A 13,311-nucleotide genomic window follows, 5' to 3' on the forward strand; every position below is an offset into this window, starting at 1 on the left:
GTGCTTTTTGAAACCTGGTGACCCCAAGGCCTGCAATTCTTTCACAGTGATTCTTGGGGATTTTGTCTTCTCTCACCATCGTCCTCCCTATCCTGGGGGGCAAAATGCATCTGCGTCCTCTACCCGTGAGGTTTCCAACTGTTCCATATCTTTTAAATGTTTTAATAATTGCCCTGACAGTGCTCAGTGGTATATTCAATCGTTTGTGGATCTTCTTGTAGCCATTACCAGATTTATGAAGGTCTACAACCATCTGTCTCTTTTGAACTGCCAGTTATTTTGTTTTCTTCATGGTGTTGGATGACAAAGGGATATTGCATGCGTGTCACCTCATTTTTATACCCTAATGAAACAGGAAGTGATGTAATGGCTCAATGTAGTTCCTTAAGACTTCAACTTAATTTAATTCCTGGTTTAATTTTGGTAGATGTTATTTACAATCATCTTTAAGGGTGCCCATTAATTGTGAAACCTTGATTTGGAGGACATTGATTTTAATTAAATTAATAAATAATTTTGGTGGGTTCCATTGGAACATTAATATAGTACAGTATTTCTCACATGTTGGTATTTTGAGTTTCTCTATAATTATACTGTTTATATTTTTTAAAGTATTGTTTGTGCATTACCAGTAAGGGGTGCCAGTAATTTTGGAGCCCACTGTAGGTTAATTTGTCATAAAGTCAGTCTCGTCCAAAACGGATATTTGCGAGATGATACAAAATAAATAAAAATGATGTCACGGAATGAAGGCTATCGTAACAGTTTTCCGTGGGTTGGGTTTATTTTAATCCTGCCCACAGCTGGCAGCACCCAAGTAAATCATCAATTCGGACCACAGCTGCACACTACCCAATCATAATGCCTATGGGGCTAGTTAGGGACCATCAGTAAATTACACAATGTACATAGGTCAATATTTTTAAAAGGTCAATATCTCAAAATTTCAATGATTTTAAAACCTCTAACCAAATATAAAATTTTAGAAATTCATATACAAATATTGAAAGCATTTAATGAGACAACTATTAATGCTATTAATGAGAAAATATTTTTCCATTTACATTGTGTAATTTATTGACGGTCCCTACTATTCCCAGAGATAGGCTATCCAAAGTCAAACCAACTTTGCCACGGTAGCACACCAGCTGGCTGAAGCTAATTGGCTAACTAATTTGGCTAACTGTTCCCATCTGCGAACACACAAATCAAACCAGACCACGAACCAACTCACATTTGAATTCAGTCATGGCCACTAGCATTTCTTAATGAACCAAGTCTAAAACAATGCCAAATTAGGAAGTGCAGTTGCCTTTTAAGACCAAAGATCTAGTACATGTTTAGATATAATCCAGTTCACCCAGTCTGTAACAAGTGGGTTTGAGGCAGCAATAATGAAAAGGACTTGGTGCTATAGAAACCAAGAGAGAGAACATGAAGGTGATTTCTGGTCATGCTCATTAATTACAGGACCTAACTTTTCCAATGGAAAAGGTAAATGAAGTAAAGGACAGGTAAATTACTTTACTGAACAAGTTCTGGTAAAAACTTTCAAAACGTTTCACACCATTCTACCATAATGAACGAGAACCCAAAGAATTGGTCTTCTCTCCAAGAATTAATGAAAGGGAGTGTAAATAATAAAACAGTGATTCCCCTCACAACAGAGGAGAACAAAGCTTGTTAGTGTGCTTATGTACACAATTTTGAAGTTTTGAAAACTTAAATGAGTGTACGCATCAACAGTATACCTGGATTTAGAGTTTTGGTTTATTTTTAAAATAATTTAATGTCCAACTATGACTTAAAAATCAATACCACTCAAATCTAGTCCTGGGCCTAGAAAGAATACACAATACTTATGAAGGACATGCTCCTAGAGAAAGTACGATCACCTATGGCCGCAAATATTGAGGCAGTTTAGCCTATAATAATGCACCAAACCAGATTTGGCACATCTTACAGTAGCCTACAATTAGCTAAATATAACTCAATTGATTAAACAAGAAAGTGATTTCAATATGACTGAAATACGTAGTCTAATATCTATCTTACAATATAGTCATCTCGGTTTTCATTTTAAGCCTGTTTTGTCATTGCTTCGCTTGTTTGTAGCGTTGCAAACTTTGTAGACTATATGTATTCAACTATGAAGTTAACAGCGGTCAAAGAGACAAACACTTTGTGTTTAACTGAGATAGTGTGCAAAGTGATGCGGGAGGGTGAAAGATCTGACACACTTTAGCTATTCTACGAGTGGTCTGAAGCAGTTGTTAGATTACGAGTGTTTTCAAATGCAAGTTAGTAATGATGGTTTTGGGAAACAGCTCTGAGATTTACTGATGCTCCTACGAAGTTTCTAACGAACTTGGGAAACCCGGCCCTGGAGGCATGCAGGCTTTTGTCCTCTCATTCAATCTGGTTAATCGGTGTCAAATCATGTCAATTGGAAATGGTCCCTCTCAGAAATTGGAAAATGTTCTGGGTTTGGGGCTGTCCAAGATCTCAGTCATATAATATGACCATGGTCTTGTTGGATATGCTTACATTTAAGTTATATTCATATATATATATATATATATATATATATATATATTTTATCAGCATACAAAGAGAAGCCAAGCCCGGTGTTCTTACCACATTAAGTCTGTGCCATCTCTAACATGTGGTCCCACAGTTGTGGTCCAGGAGAACTAGAGGCTGCAGGTTTGAGGAGTGTCAGAGCATGAAGGATCGATTGAGCAACACAAGGCCTATGGGACTGCCAAATCTGACCATGAACCAGTTGCCACTGTCAGTACCACTCACCTTTTGTTCAAACAACCAGTTACTTCTGATCCAAGACCAGAATCTGGGTACCAGAACCAGGAGTAAGGGGATTCTATGGGCACAAATCAAATGCAAAAATAGGTGAAATATGTATATACATAAAGCAGTCATCACTGGCCCCCTTGTCACTATAAAATGCAGCATCTCTCTCTAATCCTCTTGGCCAAACTTATCCTTTTCTTCTTGCCGTTTTTCTCTTTACTGTCCTCCATCTTTCTCGCTCGGATTTCTCTCATCAAGTCAAAGAATACCTGCAAAGACGAGTATAAACACAGTCCGTCTACAGATATGGCACCATGTTACTATGTAACATCCAAGACAACCTTCTCTGCAGTTTGTGAATGTAGAGGAGCTGGGAGCAGACTGCTGAGCCCTGGTTGGTAGATGCAACCCGCCTCAACCCGTCTGACTCACCTTGTCGACATTGGCACGGGTTTTGGCAGAGGTCTCCACGTAGCACACGCCCCACTGCTCAGCACGCGCCTTGGCCTCTTCCGCGCTGACCTGCCGCCGGTCCTCCAAGTCAGACTTGTTCCCCACCAGGAGGAAGGGTGCACTCTCATCCTCCTTCACCCGCAAGATCTGCTCCCTGCAGAGCAGAGTCATTAGATGACAGTGGACCTATGACATTTAACAACTATGGGACTATGACATGTAACCACATGGAGTTGTCGTGCTGCTCAACCTGAAGTCTGCTGTAGCTGCAAACGACTCTGCCTCAGTGATGGAGAAGACACAGAGGAAGCCCTCCCCACTGCGGAAGTAGTTGTCCCGGATGGCAGCATAGTCCTCTTGTCCTGCAGTGTCCAGGATGTCTATCTGGACCTCCTCCCCGTCCAGAACTACCTTTTTCCTGTAGCTGTCCGCTTTGGTTGGTTCATAGTCCTCAACAAACTAAGGGGGTAGCATCAACACACAATCAATTACTACCAAGTGAGTTTATGCACACAACCGCAAAATTGGGGTAATGAGATAAGCCTAGATCAAGGCCGGCCAAACTGACGTTTGGTTTAGACCGCCAGAAGGTTCCTGGAATATTTTTGTATCTTGTCAACTGAACGTGCCGCTTAGTTCATAGAACCATAGTTACGTGAGTAAACTCAGATATCCGCCATAGCGGTTTCATACAGACAGAGCGGTTTCAGTTCTCTTTGTACAAATTTGGCTTTAACTTTTGAACGGTTGTGACACGTACATGTTTTCTTTTTGGGGGATTCTCTACAGCGCTCACCAGTCGCGCAGGAGACATAAGGGACTTCCTTTCTACACAAACAATAATTACCTGATGAGCTTCCCTGATGTTTTCCTGAACTTCCCAATACATTTGATGCATTTCAGTCACATACTGATGCAAATAGTAACTCCATTACCATATTCAAGTTATGACATATTTTCTTATTAGCCTTATGAACATAGAAATGTACCTGCAGTTTCTGTGCTACAATGGTTAAAAAGACCATAAAAAGAAAATTGGATATCGGTATCAGCCCAGAACATCCACATCGGTGCATCCCTAACTTGAACATCTAAATTCAGACAGAATGTAGAAATGATAATGGACCTATATATTTTGAAATAACTTCTGGATAACAGATGTTTATGGCCTACAACCAACTATCTAGGCCAGGGGTGGCCAAACTTTTTGGCTCGAGGGCCAAATCTATATCCATCTATCTATATATTGATTTGGCACTCGAGCCAAAAAGCTTGCCCACCCCTGGCCTAGTTGGATGTAGGCCAAAAACGTATGTTATCCAGAAGAGAAGTAGGCCTCCCAAAACAGCCAACCTTGACTGAAAAACATGCTCTTCTGACAAATATTATTTCTTACCTCGTCATACATGAACTGCAGAGTGAGGGCTGACTTCCCCACTCCACCACTGCCCACCATGATCACTTTGTGGAGGGCCAGAGAGTTCTGTCCTTTGGGCTTTGCTGCTGCCATGGTGGTTCACTCCAAGTAGAGAGGGATTAAGGAGAGGAAGAGGTTCGGGAAGGAACCAGGAGGGGGAAGAGGGAGGATCGGAGGGTAAGACAGATAGATTGGACAGCAGACTCCCAACTGCAACGTGAGGCAGATTGAGCTTGTCCCCTAGAATGAAAAAAAAAAAGGAGACATAACATGACGAGTTGCAGTACAGTGATCCCTCGCCACTTCGCGGTTCACTTATCGCGGATTCGCTATTTCGCGGATTTTCATAATGCATTTTTTTTTTTTTGGTGCATTGTGCTCTGCATTCTGATTCGCTAAAAACTCACTCCCGCTTCTTGTATCAAAACATGCTACTTAATTGTGCTATCATTTTGTCGTCTCGTGCAGTTATGTGTACGTACATAAAACAGCTTGGCAAATTTACATTAAGTTGGCCAAATTATCTTGTAATTTCGAACATCTCCTAATGAAATGGGACCCTTTGATGAGCCGTTCGTTACAGTTCTCCAACGTAATCGATGGTGGCATGTCGGTGTACAAGGATCTTTTTGCAAAGAAGAAAAAAGAGCGACAACAGCTGCCTATCACTATGTTCTTCTCCCGAACAAACACACCTGCACCGCGGGCTTCAGAAGAAGAGAACACTGCAGAGCGCAGTCAGGATGCAGCGGCCCAGTCTGAAGAGCAGTGAAACGGCCTACACGTGAGTCACTGTATTTGTATACATGTAATAGTTGCTAATTGTAAAAAAAAAAAAAAGTTTTCTATTTCGCGGATTTCACTTATCGCGGGTCATTTTCGGAACGTAACCCCCGCGATAAACGAGGGATTACTGTATATTAAAGACATAATTCACACCGCTGCATTGTGCACTACTGCCACAAGGGAGCACTCTCACAGCAGTTTTAAGACAAACTTGGCTGGATCAATGAAAAACTGAGAATTTAGAAAAATGTATGTTGACATTTCAAAACATTTTACGTTACAGCCTTATTCTAAAATGGATTTAAAAAAGGTATTTTCCTCAATCTATACACAATACCCCATAATAACAAAGCAAAAACAGTTTCCTATTATTTGCTTATTTATTACAAATAAAAACAGAAAAACCTTATTTACATAAGTATTCAGACCCTTTGCTATGAGACTCGAAATTGAGCAAAGGTGCATCCTGTTCCATTTATCATCCTTGAGAACCATCCCTACGGTGAAGCATGGTGGTGGCAGCATCAAGCTGTGGGGATGTTTTTCAGCGGCAGGGACTGTGAGACTAGTCAGGATCAAGGGAAAGATGAACGGAGCAAAGTACAGCGAGATCCTTGATGAAAACCTGCTCCAGAGCACTCAGGACCTCAGACTGGGGCGAAGGTTCACCTTCCAACAGGACAACGACCCTAAGCACACAGCAAAGACAACGCAGGAGTGGCTTCGTGACAAGTCTCTGAATGTCCTTGAGTGGCCCAGCCAGAGCTCGGACTTGAACCCGATCGAACATCTATGGAGAGACCTGAAAATAGCTGTGCAGCGACACTCCCCATCCAACCTGACTGAGCTTGAGAGGATCTGCAGAGAAGAATGGGAGAAACTCCCCAACTACAGGTGTGCCAAGCTTGTAGCGTCATACCCAAGAAGACTCGAGGCTGTAATCGCTGCCAAAGGTTCTTCAACAAAGTACTGCGTAAAGGGTCTGAATACTTATGTAAATGTGATCTGTTTTTTATTTTTAATACATTTGCAAACATTTCTAAAAACCTGTTTTTGCTTTGTCATTATGGGGTATTGTGTGTAGATTGATGAGGGGGGGAAACTATTTAATCCATTTTAGAATAAGGCTGTAATGTAACAAAATGTGGGAAAAGTCAAGGGGTCTGAATACTTTCCGAATTCACTGTATGTCCTGATTCCAAACAAGGATTGGTTAGCATTCCGTCCATTAAAAATAAGAAATAGGACGCTGTAAGGGAAGAAAGAGAGCGGCAATGTGTCAGGGAAATAAAGATCTAAGCTAGGTTCAGTGGAACTAAGTGAAATGTCAAGTGCTGTATGGTGTTTTTGATACAGACGTGGGCGTAATGCCCTACATGTGTATCAAAGTGGAAGAAAGCACCATCTCTGCTTCTAGAAAAGCAGGGCTACTGCATCAAGACGCAAACCGTCCCATATGGCAACAGTTGATTCCTTGACAAAACACTGAATAACGTTAGAGGCTAGGTAGTTAGCTAATGTTACCAGGACACAACGAACTGAAAAGCCCTTGCTAATAAATATTATAATTAGCTAGAGTTAAGAAAATGCTAGCTAGATTGTTTCACTGATTTAGCTAGATAACGTTAGCTACCTGCCATTTCACTAGGAAGCCAACCTAGCTAGCTAGTTAACGTTAGCTCGTTTTGCAGACGCTAAGCAAGCTAACGTCACCTAGCTAAGCTAGTTATCGTAGTTGGCTACATTACAAACTAGCTAGTTTCCCATACTAAAACAACGAGATGTACTGTAGCTAGCTAGCTACTTTAGCCAGGTGACTAACGTTAGCTAACTTGTTCTTCAAAGTGCGGTAGAAGGTTGGGCTAGCTAGCATGCATTGGAAATACCCTTACCTTGGGACAATTTGGGCGACACAGGCTACAAAAATGACAGCTGGTAGCGAGGAAATCGTTCATTTATCCTCTTCTCGCGATCCTGGCAACAAGACAAGAGCCAGTCAAGTCTTCTTCGTTGGCATCTTCTTCTTCTATGATATCATGGTGGTCCGCAAACTATCTTTTAAGTCATGCCGCCACCTCCTGTGCTGGAATGTACGATCAATCATGATCTGTCCAATTCTGTATTACCATGAAAATTCAAAACCAAATAAATTCCTAACTTCTACCACACCCTCCCCCCTCCCGAACCCCATTAAACTTGATCTATATCATGCTGAAACACTCCACCCTTAGGATTGTTCAGCATGTCAACAACCATTTCAACAGTAACATCTGTTACCCCCAATATCTATTTGCCGTCTCCACAATAACCTTCAACCTGGCATTTCTGCTTTCCACAACCCGAGTCGTATTGATAACCTTACCAATAAAAGCTATGAAGTCAACTTTATTCATTATCAAAGTGTCCTTTGACACCGCACATTCTGAACAGGCCTCGAAACCATGCCAGGACCATCAGAAGCACCAGCCCCGACAGTAAATACACATACTACAGGTACATCCATGTAAACTCCATCAATCTACACTGTAGTTCTACCAATCTGTTTTAAAGCCTCTGCATACGATACATCATGACTGATCCTATATCTCTGAGCTTCTCTACCCTCTCTCTGTACCTGACATCCACCAAATGCTGCACTGTGTTCTCCCCCACAATTACAGCACTTAACCTTCACATTTTTATTTTTATTTAACCAGGTAAGCCAGTTGAGAACAAATTCTCATTTACAACTGCGACCTGGCCAAGATAAAGCAAAGCAGTGCGATAAAAACAACAACAACACAGAGTTACATATGGGGTAAACAAAACGTACAGTCAAAAATACAACAGAAATAAATATATATACAGTGTGTTCAAATGTAGCAAGTTATGGAGGTAAGGCAATAAATAGGCCATAGTGCAAAATAATTACAATTAGTATTAACACTGGAATGATAGATGTGCAAGAGATGATGTGCAAATAGAGATACTGGGGTGCAAATGAGCAAAATAAATAACAATATGGGGATAAGGTAGTTGGGTGGGCTAATTTCAGATGGGCTGTGTACAGGTGCAGTGATCGGTAAGGTGCTCTGACAACTGATGCTTAAAGTTAGTGAGGGAGATAAGAGTCTTCAGCTTCAGAGATTTTTGCAATTCGTTCCAGTCATTGGCAGCAGAGAACTGGAAGGAATGGCGGCCAAAGGAGGTGTTGGCTTTGGGGATGACCAGTGAGATATACCTGCTGGAGCGCATACTACGGGTGGGTGTTGCTATGGTGACCAATGAGCTAAGATAAGGCAGGGATTTGCCTAGCAGTGATTTATAGATGGCCTGGAGCCAGTGGGTTTGGCGACGAATATGTAGTGAGGACCAGCCAACAAGAGCGTACAGGTCACAGTGGTGGGTAGTATATGGGGCTTTGGTGGCAAAACAGATGGCACTGTGATAGACTACATCCAATTTGTTGAGTAGAGTGTTGGAGGCTATTTTGTAAATGACATCGCCGAAGTCAAGGATCGGTAGGATAGTCAGTTTTACGAGGGCATGTTTGGCAGCATGAGTGAAGGAGGCTTTGTTGTGAAATAGGAAGCCGATTCTAGATTTAACTTTGAATTGGAGATGCTTAATGTGAGTCTGGAAGGAGAGTTTACAGTCTAACCAGACACCTAGGTATTTGTAGTTGTCCACATACTCTAGGTCAGACCCGTCGAGAGTAGTGATTCTAGTCGGGTGGGCGGGTGCCAGCAGCCACACCCGTCGCTATGGGCGGGCCATAGGGGGCCGCACCCGCCCCAAAATGCTTGTGCCCCCCACTTGAGGGAATTTATTATTAAATATACGTACTGTAGGCTAATAATAATTGTGCCCTGCCCTCCCATGCATTTCATATGCCCCCCTTAAGACTGAGGTCTGGCGACGGGTCTGCCAGCAGCGTTCGATTGAAGAGCATGCATTTAGTTTTACTAGTGTTTAAGAGCAGTTGGAGGCTACTGAAGGAGTGTTGTATGGCATTGAAGCACATTGCTTCCACATTCACCGTAATCATGTGCCCCTCCACACTTGGCACATCTTTTATTTTCTTTACACTGAGCAGCTACATGTCCCATTCTTTGGCATTTAAAACACTGCAGTGCATATGGGACAAATTCTCTAACATTCAAACTAAGGAGTCCTATCTGTACTTTTCTCTGCAAGACTTTCTCAAACCTCAGCATCACTGATAAGCTTTCACTTCTTTGACCCTCTTTCCTACTGATCAACCTTTTGGCCTCAATCACTCTGCCTCCCTTCACATTTTCACATTATCTGTGGACGTAGATATTGGGACCCCAGTGATGACTCCCCTCAATCTAGCATAAGCACCAGGGACATGGCTTTTAATCTTCTTCCCATTAAGCTTTTCCATTTCCAAAATATTCTCTTGCTGAGCCTGGCTACCACACAATATTAACAATTCGCATTCCAGCACAGCTGTTGCTTCACAAACTTTTTCTCCATTTCCTCCATTTCGTCCGCACTACTCGCCGCCAATTCCCATTCCCCAAATGGGAATCCGACCACCTCTTCTTTGGTATAATGGCGTTCGCAACAATTATATGTGCATTCCACCACTTACTTTACAGGTGGATAATAAAGATCCCAAAAAGGAAATAATGCAGGGTAAAGATCAAATATATATATATATATATATATATATAAAAAATACAACAATTCCATGCAAACTATCAATAACAGAATTTAAATGAAACTAACTCTGCCTGCTTTTCTGTTCTAATCAGGTCCCTAAACAGGCTCAGAAGGATCCCGTGAGGGCGGGACATTTTCTGGCGACAGTAGTCCTTGCAGTGCTTCTGCCGTGAAGTCTTGGAGGCCTAAAAACTTCTCAGCTGCAGATATAATGATGTCCAGCTGCTTGGGCTTCTTGGATATTTGTGCAGTACAATTAATAACGGAGGCTATAAATGCTACAAAATCCACCATCTTCACAATAAATGTATTCAGATAATTTGACTGACGTATAACATTTGCAACTGGTTGCGGTGCATCCACCGCCATATCTTCTTCAGAACTGTGGCCTCTTGCCCCTTCAACTCTCCTCACTGCCTCCACATAGGAGATGTGCTGTACAGCCATGATCCTTGGCACATCAACCTCTTTCACCTTAACAAGGCACTCAGGGAATTCGGGAATATGATCCCCACCACAGTTGCAACATTTTACATTCACAGACTCTTCAATAACATATTCCTTCCGTCTGCAAACATTTGACACGTGGCCAAACTTTGTACATTTCTTGCATTGCATTGGGTATTGCACGAACGCTCTTACGGCATATCTTATATATTCCAGCTTTACAAAGGGTGGTAGATACTCTTCATCAACCATCAATAATAGAGATACACTTTGCTCCTTTTTCCCATTCTCCATATGGGTCAAGCAACGTGCATGAACTACTCCTGGACATTTTTGCCTAAGATATTGATTATCAATGTCCAACGGGACGCCAGAGATAACACCTTTTACCGGTGCCCTGCTCCGAAAATCAAAGCTGTCCACGATATTTTTGCGACCCACAATGCACACTCCTTTTGCTCTTTAGATACACACAATATCAACACCATACCACTCCTGGTTACTTTGACTGCATCCACTTTTCCCAACGCCTTCTTCACCATCCTCGTGACTTCAAAAGGGTTTCCCAAATGAACAGCCTTATTCAAAATACGTACTCCGACCTTTTCGAATCGACTCTACAAACTAGACGGGTGGGAGTATTTGAACATTGATGACAGACACTGTCAAAATAACAAATAGATTATCTAAATGGCCAATTCACTACATGCCGAAAAGGACAGTGTCAATAATTCCTAACACAACTGAGTTTAGAGAGCCCTGGCACAACAGGTCACTCAAGCCTAATCTCTCCTGAAAATGAGCAACCAGGGCCACGTTCAGTAGCCAAATGTTGTCGAACGTTACAGATAGAAATGCCATGAAGAGAGACAACATTAGGACCGGCTCCAGGAATAAGCGACAAAAGCGGTTGCTTAGGGCCCCTGGCCGCCAGGGGATTTTTGGGAACTCAGTCCGGGTCTCAAATTACTGTTGAGAGTTAGAATAGTAGAATACACAAGGTGCACGTTCGACATTTGGTTGTGCATCAGCAAGTTCTCTCTTGTTATGTCAGTCACTTAATTAGCCATGTCAGCAAACAATGTTTAGATTGGTAAGTTAGTCTAGCCAGCTATCTAAACTTGTAGTAATCATGGCCGAATACCGACCGGTACTAACCGGGCACGCAGGTCATGCCCACTCATATAGGTCATGCTCACTCATATATCATTAACATGGCATAAGTCATGGCAAAATGTGTAAAATTGCAGGAAATTAGCTTTAAAATTGCAAAAATTATCTCTGACCCATGGCAAAATGAGTAGAATTACATGAACATTGTTATGAAATTGCAAAATGTTCTCTCCGCCCCATGGTAAAATGTGTAGAACTGCTGAAAACTTGCTTTAATACTGCAATATTTTCTCGTCACCCCATGGCAAAATGTGTAGAACTGCAGGTGACTGTAAGTCGCTTTGGATAAAAGCGTCTGCTAAATGGCATATTATTATTATTAAGAGGGTGGCCACTAAAATGTTTTGCCCGCGAGGGGAGCGGGGGCAACCAAATCTCGCTTAGAGCCCCCAAATGGCTAGACATGATTCCTTGTTCTACTGCTGCATTTACACAGGCAGCCCAATTCTATTATAGTTTGCCCAAATATTGGCAAAAGAGCTGATCTGGTTGGTCAAAAGACCAATTAGCTAAAAAAAAAGATTGGAATTGGGCTGCCTGTGTAAACGCAGCCTAAATGTCAGAGAGGCATGTTTGTTCTAGCTTACATAACATATTTCTATCTGAACGTTACAAAACATTGTTTCCTGCTGAACGCTCCCCAAGTACCAACCAGAACAGGTTAGGGGGATACTTCAGGATTTTGGCAATGAGGCCCTTTATCTACCTCTCCAGAGTCAGATGTGGATACCATTCTTATGTCTCTGTGCCCAGCATGAAGGAAGTTAGAGGTAGTTTTGCAAGCCAACGCTAACATACTGGACACAGAGTCATAAAAATGGTATCCACGAGTTTGTCTGACTCTGGGGAAGTAGATAAAGGGCATTTTTGCCAAAATCCCAAAGTATTAAAGCCTGACACTGGGATATCCAAAATGCAAATAAACCGGTATTTCATCATTTAACATGAATATTTCACTAAATAATCAATACTTCTCAATAGTTATTGTATCAATGGCCAATGCAAAGGCTAGTACATTTCACAATATCAGGATATAATATCACATAAACATTTAAAGCTGCAATATGCAACTTTTTGGGCAACTCACCAAATTCACATAGAAATGTGTGTTGTAGATCTGTCATTCTCATTGAAAGCAAGTCCAAGAAGCGGTAGAACTGTTCTATGTGCGCTATTCCTATGTTCTCCGTTCTTAAGTTTAATTTGCTTGTTTCACTTTCAGTTTTGTACAACAGCTTCAAACAGCTGAAAATACAATATTTTTGGTTATGGAAAATATGTTTCACAGCGGTTTAGATGGTACAATGATTTTCTAAACTATACTTGCTTGTTTTGTAAAATAAAACTGAAATTAGGCAAACTATTACAATTTTAGCAACTAGGAAATGGCGATTTCTGCATAGTGCATCTTTAAGGAATAAAGACATTAGGAAACACACCCTTCAACATAGAACAGCCCTAATGAAGATAACTTAATGTAGGTAGGCCGTGACTGGCCTCACACCTAAAAGTTGGATGCAATCCGCCAACCAAATTCCAAAGAAGAAGAAAAACAA

General features: G+C 41.6%; 1 protein-coding gene across 1 annotated transcript; it reads right to left on the reverse strand.

Moving 5' to 3' along the window:
- Positions 1-662: 662 nt before the first annotated feature.
- On the reverse strand, positions 663-7,474 carry LOC121569935 (ras-related protein Ral-A). Its single transcript, XM_041881287.2, has 5 exons — positions 7,360-7,474; positions 4,661-4,921; positions 3,515-3,723; positions 3,244-3,418; positions 663-3,080 (listed from the first exon to the last, which is right to left on the reverse strand). Exons 2-5 carry the CDS (start codon positions 4,772-4,774, stop codon positions 2,958-2,960), a joined length of 621 nt encoding a protein of 206 aa, XP_041737221.1. The 5' UTR covers positions 4,775-4,921; positions 7,360-7,474; the 3' UTR covers positions 663-2,957.
- Positions 7,475-13,311: the final 5,837 nt, after the last annotated feature.

Source organism: Coregonus clupeaformis, chromosome 7, assembly GCF_020615455.1.
Source record: "Coregonus clupeaformis isolate EN_2021a chromosome 7, ASM2061545v1, whole genome shotgun sequence".
Lineage (NCBI taxonomy): Eukaryota > Metazoa > Chordata > Actinopteri > Salmoniformes > Salmonidae > Coregonus > Coregonus clupeaformis.